We start from the raw sequence: 22,049 nt of genomic DNA on the forward strand, positions 1-22,049 counted from the left end.
CCCTGAATGTGCTCCTTGTAATAATGTCAGCGTAAAGCCCTGAATGTGCTCCTTGTAATAATGTCAGCGTAAAGTGATGAATTTTGCACATCCCATGTAATGTAGTCTAAGTGGTAACAATGAGGCAAAATCAAGCCTTAGTATTGTTCTGGAATATTCATTTATTTTCTTTAGCGTGTTTCATATAGCAGCCACGTGTCATTTATTTTTCAAGATAATGTGGGTCGTGGGCTATATAAATACTTGTTCTGTTTTGAAGAACAAACATCAAACATTTGGGACAAATCATATCTTGCAGTAAAACACTAAATATGATCATCTCAAGAGAAGACAGGTTAAATGTTAAAAAGGTTTCATGTTATTTTATTTAGAAAATAGTCCTGATCATATAGGCCTAGATGACATCCAAATCAACAATACACTTAATTTATACATTTTCACTAATTAAAACTGTAAAGTCATGTCCTTCTACACACAATAGCTCAACTAATTCCAATCTGGGAGGGGTACATTTGTATTTCTGATAGAATCAAGGCATTAGAATGAACTAGAGGTCACCAACATATAGGTTGATCGCCAACATTTTCCAAACCTGCCCGGGGAGGCCTGACTGGCTACTTCTTCTATTGGGCTGGCTATTCCAGGTGTTTGTTGAAAACACTGGTTTTAACTTATTTACAGGTATTAAATTATAAAACAAAGATGTGAAACAAGGATACATACATTTCAACAAATTCATACCCGAGACTGCCAGAATAGAATTTGACAGTGAACGCAGATGATTGCGAGGAGAATTTAACTTTTCAAACAATGGAGAACGGCAGAAATATTATCCTGGCTCAACATAAACCATTGACTCAGCTAGTTCCCTATCGATGTACTTAAAATCTGAACTCTCTGACAGTATGACTGTTGTTCTGATAGTATCCCTCCAGAACATTCCACTATAAATATGTTTCTCTCCACAGTTCCACACAGGCCCGTTGGCCCATCAGGATTGAGACCTTCCAGCAGTGAATGAGAAAAGAGCAAGAGCTCCACCACTGATACAGAGTTACAGTCTAGAGGGAAAAACTCTTACTCTCTAAACATCTGTCCTACAAAGTAATCCCTGTCTACTATGCCTCCAAAAACATTCTGTAGCCCAGGAACATCACCAGACAGAGACACTGACCACTGATCAGTCTAATGCCTGATGTCCATGGACTAATTGAAAAGGCACACTATAGGACCGACCTTAACAGTGATGTGCTGGCTTGGATATTTTATTTTCGTATTGACCTTTCCAGCACGGTTCCAGAAACTCACGGGAACACTCAATATGGCCGCCGGTCCATCCATCACAGAACAGGATTCCCCATTGTAGAAAATATATTTCTATGGTTTAGCTGTGTTTGGCTGGACCATTAAAACAAAATCATATTTTTTTTAAACCCTGGATAAAATTGAGGGAAACAGAATAATGAATCCTGGGTTTGGACTAATTTCCATTGAAATAAGAGTGGTTGCATGTGTTTGTTGTTTACAATGTCTATAGCATGTTTAACTGCCCATCTTTATTTGAAAAAGACACCAGCTGTTCATTAATTATGGTGTTTCTCAATAGGTCCCAACAGGTTTATCATAACAGGTTATAACTGCTCAATTAGACATGTTTGATCACAATAAGATGGTACTTATTTAGAAATGAACAGAGGAAAACTCCAAACCTGAAGAAGGATGTGAATTCAGAAACAAACTTCAGTTGTAAGGAGAAAGTAATCATAACCAACTGCAATGATCTGGCAACGTTTCCCTTTCCTCCAGTTACAGACAAAACCCACACATCCGTTCACATGTGTATTCATATACACACACACACAACTAAACAGTATCATCGATATATATAATATAGAGGACATTAATTGTATCACAGATTTATATGAACGTTATGGTATTTAAGTGGTATTGGTGCATAAATCCATTTGGTTCTGTTTCCGAGCTGAATCCTAACTTGAAATCTGGGCACACAAGAGGTTTTACTTTTCTTCCCCAGACGTGTGATTAAGTACATGGATGTAGTATGCTGTGTAGGAGAATGGACAAGTTGGGACAGACATCGGAGGTGGTACCCTATTTCCTATACAGTGCACTACCTTTGGCTCTATAGGGAATTGGGACGTGGCCCAGGTCAGGAGTGTACTAGTGCGGTCAGGTCCAGGTTCATGTTGTAGATGATAGAGAACTCTCTAGAGAGGAGCTGGTGGAGAGCCATGCCGTCGTGGTAGTAGACCCAGCGCTCTCCTGTCCAGTCATAACGCTTCGGACCACTGGAGGACACAGAGAGGCACAGAGAGGGGGATATAAGGCTAGGGTTGAAAACACCTAAAATCACTATGAAAAACACCTAAATCACTATGAAAAACACCTAAATCACTATGAAAAACACCTAAATAGCTATGAACTGACTGGTCAAACATTTACTAGCACCTAAATGTATGAACTATTTTCAAACAAATGTACATAAACGTATATAATATATTATACTGAACAAAAATATAAAAACACAACATGCTACAATTTTAAAGATTTTGCTGAGTTACAGTTCATATAAGGAAATCAGTCAATTGAAATGAATTCATTAGGCCCTAATCTATGGATTTCACATGACTGGGAATACAGATATGCATCTGTTGGTCACCCTTAAGAAATGGGCCTCAGGATCTCGTCACGGTATGTCTGTGCATTCAAATTGCCATCGATAAAATGCAATTGTGTTTGTAGCTTATGCCTGCCCATACCATAACCTCACCATATTGCAAACTGTTCACAAGAGCTCGCCCACACGACGCCATACACATAGTCTGCGGTTAGGAGGCCGGTTGGACATGCTGCCAAATTCTCAAAAACGACGTTGGAGCCAGCTTATGATAGAGAAATTAATATTGAATTCTCTCTAGCAACAGCTCTGGTGGACATTCCAGCATGCCAATTGCACGCTCTCTAAAAACTTGAGACATCTGTGGCATTGTGTTATGTGACAAAACTGCACATTTTAGAGTGGCCTTATTGTCCCCAGCACAAAGTGCACCTGTGTAATGACCATGCTGTTTAATCAGCTTCTTGATATGCCACACCTGTCAGGTGGATGGGTTATCTTGGCAAATAATAAATCCTCAATAACAGGGAAGTAAACCAATTTGAGAGAAATAAGCTTATTGTGCGTATGAAAAATGTCTGGGATCTTTTATTTCTTTACCACTGGGCCATCAGCACTCTATACTCCTCTGTTAACTGGGCATGTCTGTGTGCCTGTCGCTAGACGCACTGGTTGATGCTTATTTATAAAACCCTCTTAGGCCTCACTCCCCCCTCTCTGAGATACCTACTGCAGCCCTCATCCTCTCCATACAACATCCATTCTGCCAGTCACATTTTGTTAAAGGTCCCCAGAGCACACACATCCCTGGGTCGCTCTTCTTTTCAGTTTGCTGCAGCTAGTGACTGGAACGAGCTGCAACAAACACTCAAACAGGACAGTTTTAGCTCCATCTCTTCATTCAAAGTCTCAATCATGAACACTCTTACTGACAGTTGTGGCTGCTTTACGTGATGTAGTGTTGTCTCTACCTTCTTGCCCTTTGTGCTGTTGTCTATGCCCAATAATGTTTGTATCATGTTTTGTGCTGCTACCATGTTGTTCTGCTACCATGTTGTGCTGCTACCATGTTGTTCTGCTACCATGTTGTGCTGCTGCCATGCTGTGCTGCTACCATGTTGTGCTGCTGCCATGTTGTTCTGCTACCATGTTGTTCTGCTACCATGTTGTTCTGCTACCATGTTGTTCTGCTACCATGTTGTTCTGCTACCATGTTGTTCTGCTACCATGTTGTGCTGCTGCCATGTTGTGCTGCTGCCATGCTGTGCTGCTACCATGTTGTGCTGCTGCCATGTTGTTCTGCTACCATGTTGTTCTGCTACCATGTTGTTCTGCTACCATGTTGTTCTGCTACCATGTTGTTCTGCTACCATGTTGTGCTGCTGCCATGTTGTGCTGCTGCCATGCTGTGCTGCTACCATGTTGTGCTGCTACCATGTTGTTCTGCTACCATGTTGTGCTGCTGCCATGCTGTGCTGCTACCATGTTGTATTGTCATGTGTTGCTGCTATGCTATGTTGTCATCTTAGGTTTCTCTTTATGTAGTGTTGTGGTGTCGCTTGTCCTACATTCTTATTTTAAATCCCAGCCTCCGTCCCAACAGGAGGCCTTTTGGTAGGCCGTCATTGTAAATAAATCTAGTTAAATAAGGTTAAATAAAATAAAAACGTATTTATTTCAGCTCATGAAACATGGGACCAACACTTTACATGTTGAGTTTATATTTTTTTGTCAGTGTAAATAAAATGTAATATATGAAATAAAAAGTACATAAGAGTATGTATATGGGGCTTGTATATGTATTTTAACTACCAAATCAATTCAATCATGCGTTGTACACAACAGAAATAACCGTTCTGTCCAATTTCCCAAACACAGACCTGGTGGGAGATGACAGCCAGATCTGTTTGTTCGGAGTCTGTTTGTTGATGACGTATGTCCCATGGTCTCCGCCCACCTTCACTGTCAACACACCACTCTGGAGGGAGGGAGAGAATTAAATAAAAAAATGTAAATGGTTGAATTTGACCTAATATCTATGACTCATTCTTTCTCCAACTTATTCTAAAGACAATATAGTATGCAAGTAAGCCTTGTCTGATCTAGAACTTTCCATAGGGCACGAGCCTATCTCCTGCTGCTTCTGTGGCATGAGGCAACTTGATGTACAAGTACTGTACACCCCCCGGACAGGACGATAGTCTATAAGACAAGTCATCCCTCGGTATTCCTCAGATACCTGACCACTGCTGTAATACAACAACAACAAAAAAAGCTTGTTCATTCTACCTACTGTAGCAGCATGTACATATTGGTTATTCAGCCAGACAGGATGCAGAGCAGAACGTGGCTGGCAGCAGTAACACCAATCTAACAAGGCGGCAGCCTGCCAGGACAGCGTCTGAACGCTACAAATCCTGAAATAATCACAGGAGTTCCAGTAACAGCTCTGCACACACACACACACACACACACACACACACACACACACACACACACACACACACACACACCATCAGCCTCACTGATTAAATTAGGTTATATTTCTTTAAATTAATGCCACTGCTGTTTGATGGGATTTGCACAGAGCCACAACCCTCTCTTCCATGTCCTCTCCCTCCCTCTTCATCTCCTCCCTTCACCACTACTCTGCTCTTCCTCTAAAACATATCATTTTTCCATTCCTCTACATCCTTCTCACCCTCCTCTCTCCAAACCCCTCCTCTCATTTCCTCTTTCAAAATCCTTCCTCTCCCCAGGCCAGAGTTGACCTCTAGGCTGCAGCGCTGCACTATTGGCTCATTAACAGGCGTTAATGAATATGTCCCACTCATTAAGGAGATTAAACAGAGTGTTGTGTGTCTGGGTTGTCATGGTAGAAATAATCCTATTTCTATGGGTGTTACAGAGAGGGTGGTGGACTGCATTCTATAATGGAGCATGAAGGATTCAATGAGAGAGGATTCCAGAATGGGCTGTTGAGGATTCCATAGTGACATGTCAGGGATATTGTACTCTACTGTAAGCCCCTCAAAACGGCCTCCTTTTTCAAGGACGAGAGGAACAGCATTGTGATGTCATCCTAGTCAAACACACCATCTATAGAATAGTCTATAATGTAGGTAAACACAGTTGAGACATATGAGGTGACAGACAGTACCGCCTTGCACACTCTATTGGACAAATCCAGGTATGTTTATCCCTGTTTTGTTCCGTTTGCTACCGTTTAAGTAATGTTTTTTTTCTTTTCTAACAGAATCAGTGGAATGAATACACCCCTGATCACAAGTAAACAGAGTTCCCTCTCATAACCGCCACCTTGTATTCCTTATCTTCCCTTGTGGACTTCAATGCACAATACATCAGCTGTATGTGACCAGCCTACATTGTTGTCACCTGTTTAGCTGAAGTAACGTAATACTCAGCATAGCTAATAGAACTAACACGTTAGTAAACCCGCTACAATCATGCAGTAATGTTAGTGTACAGTCAAGTAAGTAGTTACACGGTGCTTAGCTAGCTGTAGCTTATGCTTTCAGTAGTAGATTAATTCTCTGATCCTTTGATTGGGTGGACAACATGTCAGTTCATGCTGCAAGAGCTCTGATAGGCTGGAGGGCGTCCTCTGGAAGTTGTCATAATTACTGTCAATGTACCCAGAGGAGGACGGAAGCTAGCTGTCCTCCGGCTACATTATGGTTCTACCCTACAGAGTGCTGTTGAGGCTACTGTAGACCTTCATTGCAAAATAGTGTGTTTTAATCAATTATTTGGTGACGTGACTATATTTAGTATTGTTTTACCTAAAATGTTAAACTTTTTAAATATTTTAAATATTTTTTAAATTATTAAATTCACTTGTACTGAGTGTGTACACTCAGTACGAGGGGTTAGTTTCTTTCTACGCACCAACCTATTGGCAACAGGGACCTTGATCCAGGAGGGGATTGCATGTCTCTAGATAATCGTTGTGATTGGAGGATAGATGTGAAGGTTATCGAATCAAGATTAACTTCTCACGGTCATTAATGATAAAATGTTCATATTTGAAGATGGCAGAAAGGCTAGTCTCTTTGGCACATGACAAGCAGTGGAACGTTAGCTAAAGAGACTGGTACTCAGGCTAGAATGGCTCTGCTGTAACCAAGACGACAAGCAGTGGAACGTTAGCTAAAGAGACTGGTACTCAGGCTAGAATGGCTCTGCTGTAACCAAGACGACAAGCAGTGGAATATTGGCTAAAGAGACTGGTACTCAGACTAGAAGGACTCTGCTGTAACCAAGATGCTTGATGTTGACATCTTATAAAAAAATTCCAATGGTAATTGAAAACTATACTATTAAATCACCTCCTCACAGGAGAGAGAGAGTGAGAGAGAAGAAAGAGGAAAGAGGAGAGGAAAGAGGAAAGAGGAGAGAGGATGGCATGAGCGAGAGTGAGAAAGAAAGAGGACTATAGATATTTGTGGAAAATTTATCCCAGAGGAAATCTAACAGTGCCAACAAACACAGCTGTGGGCTGGTGTTAGGAGGAGACTGGGAGTGAGTGTGAATAGCCTGTTAGGCTGTCTCCTCCTAACCAGCTCAATGTCTACATTGTCACACACTGGACTGCATGCCTGTCAGTCCCACAGCTGTGTGTCCTCTCCTCCCCCCCTCAAGTGAAATAGATCAACAAAACTGAAATAACCAAAACTGAACAGTAAACATTACACTCACAAAAGTGGCTATGTACAAAATGACAAATAAATCTACATACAGGGCATTCGGAAAGTATTCAGACCCCTTGTCCACATTGTTACGTTACAGCCTTATTCTAAAATGTATCAAATAAAAACAGACAATACCCCATAATGACAAAGAGAAAACAGGTTATCTTTGCAAATTCATGAAAAAAAAAAAAACTGAAATACCTTATTTACATAAGTTCAGACCATTTACTATGTGACTGTAAATGGAGCTCAGGTTCATCCTGTTTCTATTGATCATCCTTGAGATGTTTCTACAACTTGATTGGTGTCCACCTGTGGTAAATTCAATTGATTGGAAATGATTTGGAAAGACACACCTGTATGAGGTCAAACAGTTGACAGTGCACGTCAGAGCAAAAATCAAGCCATGAGGTCGAAAGAATTGTCCGTAGCGCTCCGAGACAGGATTGTGTCGAGGCAGAGATCTGGTGAAGGGTATCAAAACATTTCTGCAGCATTGAATGTCCCCAAGAACACAGTGGCCTCCATCATTCTTAAATGGAAGAAGTTTGGAACCACCAGACTCCTCCTAGAGCTGGCTGCCTGGCCAAACTGAGCAGTCAGGGGAGAAGGGACTTGGTCAGGGAAGTTACCAACAACCCGATGGTAACTCTGACAGAGCTCCAGAGTTCCTCGGTGGAGATGTTTGTCCTTCTGGATGGTTCTCCCATCTCTGCAGCACTCCACCAATCAGGCCTTTATGATAGAGGCCAGAAGGAAGCCACTCCTCAGTAAAACGCACGACAGTCCGCTTAGAGTTTGCCAAAAGGCACCTAAAGGACTGACTGTGAGAAACAAGATTCTCTGGTCTGATGAAACCAAGATTGAACTCCTTGGCCTGAATGCCAAGTGTCACGTCTGGAGGAAACCTGGCACCATCCCTACAGTGAAGCATGGTGGTGGCGGCATCATGCTGTGGAGATGTTTTTCAGCGGCAGGGACTGGGAGACTAGTCAGGATCGAGGGAAAGATGAACAGAGCAAAGTACAGAGAGATCCTTGATGAAAACCTTCTCCAGAGTGCTCAGGACCTCAGACTGGGGCGAAGGTTCACCTTCCAACAGGACAACAACCCTAAGCACACAGCCAAGACAACGCAGGAATGGCTTCGGGACAAGTCTCAAAATGTCCTTGAGTGGCCCAGCCAGAGCCCGGACTTGAACCCGATCAAACATCTCTGGAGAGACCTGAAAATAGCTGTGCAGCGACACTCCCCATCCAACCTGACAGAGCTTGAGAGGATCTGCAGAGAAGAATGGGAGGAACTCCCCAAATACAGGTGTGCCAAGCTTGTAGCGTCACACCCAAGAAGACTCAAGGCTGTAATTGCTGTCAAAGGTGCTTCAACAAAGTACTGGGTAAAGGGTCTGAGTACTTATGTAAATGTTATATAATTTTTTTAATACATTTGCAAAAATGTCTAAAAACCTGTTTTTGCTTTGTCATTATGGGGTATTGTGTGTAGATTGATGAGCGAAGAAACAATTTAACCCATTTTAGAATAAGGCTGTAACGTAACAAAATGTGGATAAAGTCAAGGGGTCTGAATACTTTCTGATTGCAGTGTAAATATGGGTTGTATTTACAATGGTGTTTGTTCTTCACTGGTTGCCTTTTCTTATGGCAACAGGTTACAAAATCTTGCTGCTGTGATGACACATTGTGGTATTTCACCCAGTAGATATGGGAGTTTATCAAAATTTGATTTGTTTTCAAATTCTGGGTCTGTGAAATCTGAGAGAAATATGCATCTCGAATATGGTCATACATTTAGCAGGAAGTGCAGCTCAGTTTCCACCTAATTTTGTGGGCAGTGTGCACATAGCCGGTCTTCTCAAGAGCCAGGTCTACCTATGGCAGGCTCTCTCAATTGCAAGGCTCACTGAGTCTGTACATAGTCAAAGCTTTCCTGAATGTTGAGTCAGTGGTCAGGTATTCTGCCACGGTGTACTCTCTGTTTACGGCCAAATAGGTTTCCAGTTTTCTATGTTTTTGGTCAATTCTTTCCAATGTGTCAAGTAATTATACATTTTTCTCTCATGATTTGGTTGGGTCTAATTGTGTTGCTGTCCTGGGGCTATGTGGGGTCTGTTTGTGTTCATGAACAGAGCCCCAGGACCAGCTTGCTTAGGGGACTCTTCTCCAGGTTAATTTCTCTGTAAGGGAAAGGGGGATACCTAGTCAGTTGTACAACAGAAAGGGCAAGGGGGATACCTAGTCAGTTGTACAACAGAAAGGGCAAGGGGGATACCTAGTCAGTTGTACAACAGAAAGGGCAAGGGGGATACCTAGTCAGTTGTACAACAGAAAGGGAAAGGGGGATACCTAGTCAGTTGTACAACAGAAAGGGAAAGGGGGATACCTAGTCAGTTGTACAACAGAAAGGGAAAGGGGGATACCTAGTCAGTTGTACAACTGAAAGGAAAGGGGGATACCTAGTCAGTTGTACAACAGAAAGGAAAATACCTAGTCAGTTGTACAACAGAAAGGAAAGGGGGATACCTAGTCAGTTGCACAACTGAAAGGGAAAGGGGGATACCTAGTCAGTTGTACAACAGAAAGGGAAAGGGGGATACCTAGTCAGTTGTACAACTGAAAGGAAAGGGGGATACCTAGTCAGTTGTACAACAGAAAGGGAAAGGGGGATACCTAGTCAGTTGTACAACAGAAAGGGAAAGGGGGATACCTAGTCAGTTGTACAACAGAAAGGGAAAGGGGGATACCTAGTCAGTTGTACAACAGAAAGGGAAAGGGGGATACCTAGTCAGTTGTACAACTGAAAGGAAAGGGGGATACCTAGTCAGTTGTACAACTGAAAGGAAAGGGGGATACCTAGTCAGTTGTAAAACAGAAAGGAAAGGGGGATACCTAGTCAGTTGTACAACTGAAAGGGAAAGGGGGATACCTAGTCAGTTGTACAACTGAAAGGGAAAGGGGGATACCTAGTCAGGTGTACAACTGAAAGGAAAGGGGGATACCTAGTCAGTTGTACAACTGAAAGGAAAGGGGGATACCTAGTCAGTTGTACAACTGAAAGGAAAGGGGGATACCTAGTCAGTTGTACAACTGAAAGGAAAGGGGGATACCTAGTCAGTTGTACAACTGAAAGGAAAGGGGGATACCTAGTCAGTTGTACAACTGAAAGGAAAGGGGGATACCTAGTCAGTTGTACAACTGAAAGGAAAGGGGGATACCTAGTCAGTTGTACAACTGAAAGGAAAGGGGGATACCTAGTCAGTTGTACAACTGAAAGGAAAGGGGGATACCTAGTCAGTTGTACAACAGAAAGGAAAGGGTGATACCTAGTCAGTTGTACAACTGAAAGGAAAGGGGGATACCTAGTCAGTTGTACAACTGAAAGGAAAGGGGGATACCTAGTCAGTTGTACAACTGAAAGGAAAGGGGGATACCTAGTCAGTTGTACAACTGAAAGGAAAGGGGGATACCTAGACAGTTATACAACTGAAAGGAAAGGGGGATACCTAGACAGTTATACAACTGAAAGGAAAGGGGGATACCTAGTCAGTTGTACAACTGAAATGAAAGGGGGATACCTAGTCAGTTGTACAACTGAAAGGAAAGGGGATACCTAGTCAGTTGTACAACTGAAAGCATTCAACTGAAATGTATCTTCCACATTTAACCCAACCTTCTGAATCAGAGAGGTGCGGGGGGGGGGGGGGGGGGGGGCTGCCATAATGAACATCCACGTCTTCCGCGCCCAGGGAACAGGGTTAACTGCCTTGCTCAGGGGCAGAACAACAGATTTTTACCTTGTCAGCTCGGGGATTCGACATTTCGGTTACAGGCCCAACACTCTCACCACTAGGCTACCTGCTCTGTAGGTGATGGCTTTGTTATGGAAGGTTTAGGAATCTCTTCCTTTTAGGTGGTTGTAGAATTGAACGGCTCTTTTTTGGATTTTGATAATTAATTAGAGGGTATCGGCCTAATTCTGCTCTGCATGCATTATTTGCCATTTTACATTGATATACAGTATGTGGCTGTTTTTGCTGCATAATATTTAGAAAATTTCATTTTGGGGTTTAGAAAAATGTCTGCTAAATGCTAACTTCCATTCGTATAAGCTGGTAGCGTAGCTAGCATACAGAAATAGATGGAGGTACTCAGTCGTTTTTAACTAATGCAGTTGATTGGTGACGATAACATGAACATGTATTGAGGTTGACATCTATACAAACATTATACTCCGGTTTTTATCCCAACATAGTGTTAAGTACACATATATACAGTAGCCTAAATGTAGGTTAATTTTGATGTCAGTCAATGAGGAGATTCGGGATCTATAACACCACGGGTGGACGCATGGGTGACCATTGTTTTGGTCGAATTCCATCAACGTCTTTACCTCACGTATTGGAAACGCTTGTCTTGTCTTTATAACACACTCAGTGGATTCATAAACTGTACTGGTAGAGGCAAGATGTCCCCTAGAAGCAGTGATGCTGACAAACACACATCAGCAGTCTGCCAGCCAGACAGTTCTCTGGGCATCAATAGATCCTCTAGCTGTCTGGTACAGCACTGACCCAGGTCAAGAGGTCAGCTCATTATAACCATGAACACACTTTGTTTTGGCCATAATGTCAGACCAATTTACTCCCATGCACACACACACACACACACACACACACACACACACACACACACACACACACACACAGAGCCATCAGTGTATTGACGTGGTGTTTAGTGCCCTGGGAATGTCTGATGATTTGAGGACACTACAATCATTATTTCCTCCTGTGACCTTTGCCCTCAGGAAGTAATTGGCCTGCACATAACAGCACAATCCTATCCTACAGCTCTAATGACTCATGGATCCCTAATAGACATACACTCATCATTCACAACTAGACACACAGACAGGACTATTCATTATTCACAACTAGACACACAGACAGGACTAGTCATTATTCACAACTAGACACACAGACAGGACTAGTCATTATTCACAACTAGACACACAGACCAGAAATACTCATTATTCACAACTAGACACACAGACAGGACTAGTCATTATTCACAACTAGACACACAGACAGGACTAGTCATCATTCACAACTAGACACACAGACAGAACTAGTCATTATTCACAACTAGACACACAGACAGAACTAGTCATCATTCACAACTAGACACACAGACAGGACTAGTCATCATTCACAACTAGACACAGACAGGACTAGTCATCATTCACAACTAGACACACAGACAGGACTAGTCATTATTCACAACTAGACACACAGACAGGACTAGTCATCATTCACAACTAGTCACACAGACAGGACAACTCATTATTCACAACTAGACACACAGACAGGACTAGTCATTATTCACAACTAGACACAGACAGGACTAGTCATCATTCACAACTAGTCACACAGACAGGACAACTCATTATTCACAACTAGACACACAGACCCAGAACTACTTATCATTCACAACTAGACACACAGACAGGACTAGTCATTATTCACAACTAGACACAGACAGGACTAGTCATCATTCACAACTAGTCACACAGACAGGACAACTCATTATTCACAACTAGACACACAGACCCAGAACTACTCATCATTCACAACTAGTCACACAGACAGGACTAGTCATCATTCACAACTAGACACACAGACAGGACTAGTCATTATTCACAACTAGACACACAGACCCAGAACTACTCATCATTCACAACTAGTCACACAGACAGGACTAGTCATCATTCACAACTAGACACACAGACAGGACTAGTCATTATTCACAACTAGACACACAGACAGGACTAGTCATCATTCACAACTAGACACACAGACAGGACTAGTCATCATTCACAACTAGACACACAGACAGGACTACTCATCATTCACAACTAGACACACAGACAGGACTAGTCATTATTCACAACTAGACACACAGACAGGACTAGTCATTATTCACAACTAGACACACAGACCCAGAACTACTCATCATTCACAACTAGTCACACAGACAGGACTAGTCATCATTCACAACTAGACACACAGACAGGACTAGTCATTATTCACAACTAGACACACAGACAGGACTAGTCATCATTCACAACTAGACACACAGACAGGACTAGTCATCATTCACAACTAGACACACAGACAGGACTACTCATCATTCACAACTAGACACACAGACAGGACTAGTCATTATTCACAACTAGACACACAGACAGGACTAGTCATCATTCACAACTAGACACACAGACAGGACTAGTCATCATTCACAACTAGACACACAGACAGGACTAGTCATTATTCACAACTAGACACACAGACAGAACTAGTCATCATTCACAACTAGACACACAGACAGAACTAGTCATCATTCACAACTAGACACACAGACAGAACTAGTCATTATTCACAACTAGACACACAGACAGGACTAGTCATTATTCACAACTAGACACACAGACAGAACTAGTCATCATTCACAACTAGACACACAGACAGAACTAGTCATCATTCACAACTAGACACACAGACAGAACTAGTCATTATTCACAACTAGACACAGACAGGACTAGTCATCATTCACAACTAGACACACAGACCCAGAACTAGTCATCGTTCACAACTAGACACACAGACCCAGAACTACTTATCATTCACAACTAGACACACAGACAGAACTAGTCATCATTCACAACTAGACACACAGACAGAACTAGTCATCATTCACAACTAGACACACAGACAGGACTAGTCATTATTCACAACTAGACACACAGACAGGACTAGTCATTATTCACAACTAGACACACAGACAGGACTAGTCATCATTCACAACTAGTCATTATTCACAACTAGACACACAGACAGGACTAGTCATTATTCACAACTAGTCATTATTCACAACTAGACACACAGACAGAACTAGTCATCATTCACAACTAGACACACAGACAGGACTAGTCATCATTCACAACTAGTCATTATTCACAACTAGACACACAGACAGGACTAGTCATTATTCACAACTAGTCATTATTCACAACTAGACACACAGACAGAACTAGTCATTATTCACAACTAGACACACAGACAGGACTAGTCATCATTCACAACTAGACACAGACAGAACTAGTCATTATTCACAACTAGACACACAGACAGAACTAGTCATTATTCACAAATATTATTTTCTGATGAAGAACTGCAAATAGGATTGTCAAACTTCCAATGGAATGACATGTGAGTCAACAGCTACCCCTAGTGGACAAAAAAGAGTACAGAAACAGAGAGAAACTGGTACAGTATGTACAGTATTTCCCTGGACTTAGAGAAGACAACGTCATACTCTGACCATTTGTCATTTAGTAGATGATCTTACAATTAGTATACAATCAGAAGCCTAATACTTAGAGAGAAGACAACGTGATGTGATGTGTACTTACAGAGAAGACAACGTGATGCGATGTGTACTTACAGAGAAGACAACGTGATGTGTACTCACAGAGAATACAACGTGATGTGTACTTACAGAGAAGACAACGTGATGTGTACTTACAGAGAAGACAACGTGATGTGTACTTACAGAGAAGAGAACATCAAACTCTGGCCCTGCTAGTGGTCCATCCATCAGATCCTCAAAGTAGTCAGCCAACGAATCCAGAGTCTCATCTGCCAGCTTCTCATAGGCTGCCTCGCTGATCTCACTGGAGAGGGATAAACACACTGGGTCAGAATGAGGGTCAACAACCACAGAGGCTGAATTTGATATGAACTGTATTTGACATGAGAACCGAATGTCCACTGAAAAAATGAGTTAGCCCATCCACAAAGTGAGTTAGCCCATCCACAAAGTGAGTTAGCCCATCCACAAAGTGAGTTAGCCCATCCACAAAGTGAGTTAGCCCATCCACAAAGTGAGTTAGCCCATCCACAAAGTGAGTTAGCCCATCCACAAAGTGAATGAAATAAAATATAGCCTACTGTAGGCCTACATATTATAGTAGAGATTAATACTGCAGTTACAACATCCTTCCTGTTGCCACGAGGAGCTTCTCAAGAGATTAAATGAGATGTGTCATCGATGGTGATACTATACTTTGCTAGCAGTCCTCTTGTCTCCCATAGTACCTTTACCTTATCTGAACAGCGTTTTCCTCTGTATGTACTGGTGAAGTGACATGTAGGACTCTCCTCTGTTCTCCTCCTCCAGGTCTGCTATCAAGCCACTGTGACAGAAATACAGATAGGGATATCATTGCATTGTATAGTCAAATTCTGTGGCAATTAATTTTTTGTTTTTTTTATCAGTATGCTATCATAGTTCCCTAGACCACCAGACAGCTGGCAGTCACCAACCCTGGTACTGGATCTTGCACAGCATGTGCAGGCTTTTGTTCCTGCCCAGCATCACCAACATCTGTTCAACCACTGGCTTGATGATTAGTTAGTTTAATCATGTGTTATTAGCGCTGGCGGGAACAAAAAGCCCACTCACCCTGTTGCTCTCCAGAACCAGAGTTGATGACCACTACCCAAGGTGATATACACCTGGCCGGCTTCTCCCAAGTCACGAAATGTGGCGAGGCCTTCAAAGTGTAATCAATGCCACGCACATTTACATAAAAAACATTTTTTTAAAGGAATGTCCCTTGTCTGTTACAAAATGTTGAATCTTACTCTGCCAACTAGTAAGTACGTTTACCTTTGATGAACACAATGCACTCCACGAGATCACATGCTTAGATGTGTCATTTGGTGCAGACCGAGTTCTCAGACAGCGAGAGTTTCCCAGCTGCTGAAAATAAGAGGCAATATCTGTTATTGCATCATGTATGCATGTTTCAGCTGATAAACAACACCCGTATATTTAAAAGGTGTTATATTTTTGGGGGGACAATTTCAGAAAATGTCCATACATCTGCAGCAATAGTGGAATAATAGTGTTTCTCAGTATTACTTAAGTTTACATGAGAAAACAATCACTGAATAGTGAAGGGAATCATTGTAACATATATAAATAGCTGCGAAATGTCTTCTCATTAACAAAAACATATAATATTTACAGCAGTTTGAAGTTGGTGGAACAAAACCGAAAGTAAAAGCACAAGTCATTCAAAACAAATCTTACTTTCGGTTTTGTTCCACCAACTTCAAACTGCTGTAAATATTATATGTTTTTGTTAATGAGAAGACATTTCGCAGCTATTTATATATGTTACAATGATTCCCTTCACTATTCAGTGATTGTTTTCTCATATAAACTTAAATTGAGCGAACAGTGTAGAATCTTAGGAAATGATTAGGCGAATATCACAACACTGGCGGGTAAGTAATTTAATACTGTGAAACACTATTATTATTACTCCACTATTACTGAAAATATTAGGACATTTTCTGAAATTACAATACTAAATCCCCCCCACCACCAAATCCTGTGTGGCACCTTTAAAGTCGGTAACAAAGTTTACTTTCCTGTCAATATTTTGTCTTAAATGTGAAATTTCCAACAGCATAAGGACGAACCAACTAGACAAACGGTAGGTTTCAATTAGATTTGATTCAACATTCTGCCAAAAGTAAATCTCCCATTTTCGGCCATCTATTTGGCGGCTATAATCTTGCTAGCTAACGTTAGCTGTTACACAATGTTTCAAAACATAGCTAGCGGCGTGGCAAACATGACATTACCTCATTAGACAGATGTCTGGTCCCTTGTACACATGTCGTCGTCCTCTGCTGTATTCTATAGCTCTGGTCGCGTATGAATTGATAAATACATAGTTTTTTAATGGATAACCTCTGCATTTTTCGCCTTTCAGTGCTGCTGATCTTGTTATCAACTTGATTGTTTATGTCTGTTCGCGAACCTTCTACTCATGTCTGTTTGGCGGTTTACCACAGCCCAAAAGTCATAAGCCTAGTCTATTTCTTCAATTTCTTTTCCTAAAATGTGATTTTAACCCTAACCTTAACACACTGCTAACCTTATGCTTAACCTTATTCTTAAATTATGACCAAAAAGCAAATGTTGTTTCGTGCATTTTTGTGTTATAGCCAATATTGACTTTGTGGCTATGGTAACTAGTGTTAAACCTATTTGGCCACACCGTTATGGCGCATTACCGCCACCTGCCAGGCTGGAGTGGGATGGCACATTAGAGAACTTTTCTCCTTTCTTACCGTATGCACCGAAATAGCAGGGCCCGGTTTCCCAAAAGCATCTAAGGGTGTTTTCACACTTGGTTCCTTTCAGACAATTTTGGTGAACTCAGTGCGGTTCGCATATTTTTTTGTGTGCATTGTGAACACTCCAAAAGAACTCAAACCCCTCGAAAAAGCCCCCGAAGTGAGACCATATCGAGGGGTGGTCTGAGTTCGGTTCGTTTCAATTCCGTGGTCCGATTAACTTTTTTAGGACAATGTAAAGGCAAAACTCCCCAGGTTCACTTGTCATTATTACCGCACCACACACTAGACTACTGCAACACCGTTTCCCCTGCTATAAACCATCACATTGGTGCCACATAAGAGAGATGATGTGCAGGTTCACAGAAAATAAAATGTGTGCCGTTTTTGGATATTGATTAGCGATTGTCAAAGTCGCACAGAAATGCCAAAATGTTTGGAGTTTTTAGTTAAGATGATTTGTTTTCAATATGTGATCTATAGGCTAAGAGATCTCATCAGCTGTTTATTGATTGTGGGGTTTGAATAGTGTGTGGTGAGAATCGCAACATAGGGTACAAAATCTATTCTAGCTCTTAAAAGGGTAGTACCTACCTTGTGTGTACAATTTTCAATTACAGCATTATTTATTCTGCAGTTATTATATTGCTGTTTATTCTGTTTTTAACCAAATGTTAAGTGTTAAGTGTCTTCTGATTACAATTATTATGTCTCATATTTTAACTAAATTAAATATATATAGGCAGCCAGGGAAGACCAGTCTGTGATGGTTCTGAGGTCAGGCAGCCAGGGAAGACCAGTCTGTGACGGTTCTGAGGTCAGGCAGCCAGGGAAGACCAGTCTGTGATGGTGCTGAGGTCAGGCAGCCAGGGAAGACCAGTCTGTGACGGAGGTGAGATCAGGCAGCCAGGGAAGACCAGTCTGTGATGGTTCTGAGGTCAGGCAGCCAGGGAAGACCAGTCTGTGATGGTTCTGAGGTCAGGCAGCCAGGGAAGACCAGTCTGTGACGGAGGTGAGGTGAATTTTTGCAGATACAACACTTTATTCTCTCTGCGCAGCAAACGCTGGACAAGACAGATGCTATTTTATTAAGTCAGTCTGACAAACATCCAAAGTTCATTTCCAAACTGTATCAAGGGTTGATATAGGCTTTTCCCAATGACACAAAACATGTCAAACAAAAATATGAGGAAGACCTGGTAGAAGCTATTGATGATAATGAATGGAGACAGATATGTTTGAATGCCCAGTTATGTTCATATCATCTCAGACATAAATGACTTCAATTGAAGACCATCCATAGAACATCCTATATGCCAGTGAAACTGAATATCATGTTCTCAGAAATATCATTCCTCTGCTGGAGGTATAAAACACAAAAGGGGCTGAATTCTGACAAAGAGTATGTTCTTTTATCTCAGCATGTTCAACCTTCTCCCTGTTTTTGATTAATTGGAAATGTTGATACTGGAGACTTGTCTGAAGAAACTGTGTATCCAAGCATTTATAGCGACTAAGAAATGCATTGCCATTAATTGGAAGGTTGGTTATCCTCCCACAATGTCGTTATGTATCACTGGGGTAAGGGTATACTGGGCAACTTTCATACGGTCTGGATGCCTTATATGGAATACAGTACGGCTAAAGGAGTCTGTATTGAAAACATGCCCACGTTAGGGGAGATACCTATTTAGGCAACCCCTAGCTGCTGGGCTGCTCAGTCCTGGCTCTGGGGTTCTGCTGTCCTGTGGGTTGTCGCATATTGGATTGTGTAAAAATGCAGGAAATTATGTTCAGATGACCTAAAAAAATATTGGGGAGGAGCCCCAGACCCCCCGCCAGGTTATTCCCCCCCCCCCCCCCCCCCACTTCTAAAACTAAAGTAGCGCCCCTGCATTTTACCCCTTAAAAAGGACATTACAGTTTTAATATCTCTGGCCCAGAAAGCCAAATTGTTCTGAGAATCTTGGTTCAGTGGGGTCTCTCACAGTTTTCCCACAAGGTCTATGTCTTCTGAGAATGGTCCTTAGTGGAACTACATAACACAACTGCAGCTGAAAACATCAGCCTTTTCATAATTTCTGTATATTTGCATGTCTTAAAGGGGCAATTAGTTGCTACATCCATTTTTGGACTTAAATGAAATATATGATATGTACCCATTGATTCTTGAAGAATATAACTTATAAATGCCTCATGAGCTTACTTTAACTTTCGTACCCCATCATAACCCAAAATATAAGCTTGTTTTACTCCAATGTTTGTAAACAAAGTAAATGTATTCAACCAATCTATAGCCTGAAAACATGGTTAAAACTATCATTTTTATATCATGGATGGTCAGTCCTCGCATCCATACCTCTGTCTATAAATTTAAGAGTGATTACATTTCTCCAGCCCTATCCCTTACCTTTTTATAGAAACAGTGTCGGGAAGACACTATTTGTGTTATTGTTTCAACTGCAGATTGGCCCTTTAATATCAACAATTGAATAAAATTGTCCGTATTGTAATACTTACAAAATCAAATGCCTATGCTAAGATCTCAATAGCAATTTCACGGAGGATTCTATTCAAAATTCATCAAGGTATGATCATGAACATGACCAAAGTCATCGGATACTGTGGAATAAATACAATCAAGCTTTTAGTGTTTATGAGCAACAGTACAGACTATATATCCCTAAGTTACATTATCGATCTAGCTACTGCAGTCGATGAATTTGGAATTCGCTACAAATCAAATCATTTTCTCATTGTTTTCTTTTAAGATATAGAAATACTACTACTAGGCACATTATAAAATATAAACCTGAAATAAAAATCACTTTGATGATATATTCAGTGAAAATGATCTCAGTGTTTATGTTAACTGTGTCTACATGTGGTTCATTACATATGATATTAAAACGTTTATGTATGGCCGGTCATAATGACGATTTCACCGTAACGGAATTACACTGAGACTCTCCATTTTTTCACTTTAAAATGTATGCCAAACAAAACACATTGATTTTAAAGTGTAAACAAACGGTGCAACTCTTTGACTACTCAGACTACTTTGAAAAATGTAGACAAAACATTTCACTAAAAACACATTTACTGGAAGAACTGCAGATGAAAAAAAATGATACGACCACGTTTTCCAAAAACGAAAAACACCCGGTAACAGAATTACATCATGGCTCCCTGATCTGTACTACAGAGAATTGCATAATTATGGATATGAATGTCATTCTCTTCATGGTGATGTATCCTGAAAACGTATACAATGGTAGAAATATGCAATATCATCCTTTGTATATACAGTATGAGTACAGTAGAGTACAGAACAATACAGTACATTATACTGTACTCTCCCAAACTATACTCTAGTGGTTTTCAACTGGTGTGCCTTGAGGATCTCTCAGGTGTGCCGTGAAACCTTTCCTAATCTTGATAATATTTTGTAACACTCACGTATAAACATGCCCGGTGGAATGCACATTGCATTTTGACCGGGAGCAGCTGTGCCGCTCAGATAATACATTGAATAGCAAGCACATGGTTACATATCGTTGTTTCAATTTGAGGGGTGAGCATCACGAGCAAAGACATTTGTATAATTTTACTTCACCTGTGAGAACCGTTAGCACAGGCACGTTTGATTAGGTTTAGCTGTACCACACGCTCTGCCCGATAAACAAAACGGAGCATTGCTTTGTGTCTGCGGTTGCACATTTACAATGCAGAAAACCCCTAGTCTCCAGCTCAAACCTTTCAAAACAAATGACCTATTTTACCAGAGTTACACTTTCTCTCCGAGCGGATTTGCTTGACGGTCTTAAAGGTGTACACGCAAATTAATCATAATGATTAAGGAACTATGTTTGCACAAACTATCACAAACTATGTTTGCGTACTCCTCTGCTCTACTCATAGTTCAAATAAACCCTATTTAATCTTTAGAAAACATTTGTCACAGAATTTAAATGATTCAGATGAGAAGATAAGATGAGATGGAGGCCATTATCACAAAATAAATTACTACTCTACTCTACACTACTATTCTTTAATGTAATGTTCTGATTCAGAGGGGTTGGGTTAAATGCAGAAGACACATTTCAGTTCAATGCATTTGAACCTTTCCTTTTCTGTACTGTACTGTGCAGTACCCAACTCTACTGTGCTTCACTGTACTGTGCTGTCCAAACTCTACTGTGCTTCACTGTACTGTGCTGTCCAAACTCTACTGTGCCTCACTGTACTGTGCTGTCCAAACTCTACTGTGCTTCACTGTACTGTGCTGTCCAAACTCTACTGTGCTTCACTGTACTGTGCGGTACCCAACTCTACTGTGCTTCACTGTACTGTGCTGTCCAAACTCTACTGTGCTTCACTGTACTGTGCTGTCCAAACTCTACTGTGCTTCACTGTACTGTGCTGTCCAAACTCTACTGTGCTTCACTGTACTGTGCTGTCCAAACTCTAC

General features: G+C 41.2%; 1 protein-coding gene across 2 annotated transcripts; it reads right to left on the reverse strand.

Annotated features, from left to right (window-relative positions):
* Nucleotides 1-340: 340 nt before the first annotated feature.
* On the reverse strand, nucleotides 341-17,440 carry fxn (frataxin). Of its 2 annotated transcripts, none has more exons than XM_039013860.1 (6): nucleotides 17,081-17,440; nucleotides 16,095-16,187; nucleotides 15,527-15,618; nucleotides 14,976-15,096; nucleotides 4,519-4,616; nucleotides 341-2,309 (listed from the first exon to the last, which is right to left on the reverse strand). In XM_039013860.1, exons 1-6 carry the CDS (start codon nucleotides 17,195-17,197, stop codon nucleotides 2,171-2,173), a joined length of 660 nt encoding a protein of 219 aa, XP_038869788.1. In that variant the 5' UTR covers nucleotides 17,198-17,440; the 3' UTR covers nucleotides 341-2,170. The 2 variants fall into 2 exon arrangements, with proteins under 2 accessions (XP_038869788.1, XP_038869789.1); XM_039013861.1 differs by having other exon boundaries at nucleotides 16,095-16,184; nucleotides 17,081-17,438.
* Nucleotides 17,441-22,049: the final 4,609 nt, after the last annotated feature.

The sequence above is a fragment of the Salvelinus namaycush genome, chromosome 18, assembly GCF_016432855.1.
Source record: "Salvelinus namaycush isolate Seneca chromosome 18, SaNama_1.0, whole genome shotgun sequence".
Classification (NCBI taxonomy): Eukaryota; Metazoa; Chordata; class Actinopteri; order Salmoniformes; family Salmonidae; genus Salvelinus; species Salvelinus namaycush.

Excerpts from the sequence above, each read along its gene's own strand:
- fxn (XM_039013860.1), bottom strand. The coding sequence starts at position 17,197 with ATGCAGAGGTTATCCATTAAAAAACTATGTATTTATCAATTCATACGC. Across the intron at positions 16,188-17,080 it reads CCAGACATCTGTCTAATGAG|CAGCTGGGAAACTCTCGCTG; the intron begins GTAATGTCATGT and ends TCTTATTTTCAG. Across the intron at positions 4,617-14,975 it reads AGTTTGATGTTCTCTTCTCT|AGTGGTGTGTTGACAGTGAA; the intron begins GTAAGTACACAT and ends CCCTCCCTCCAG.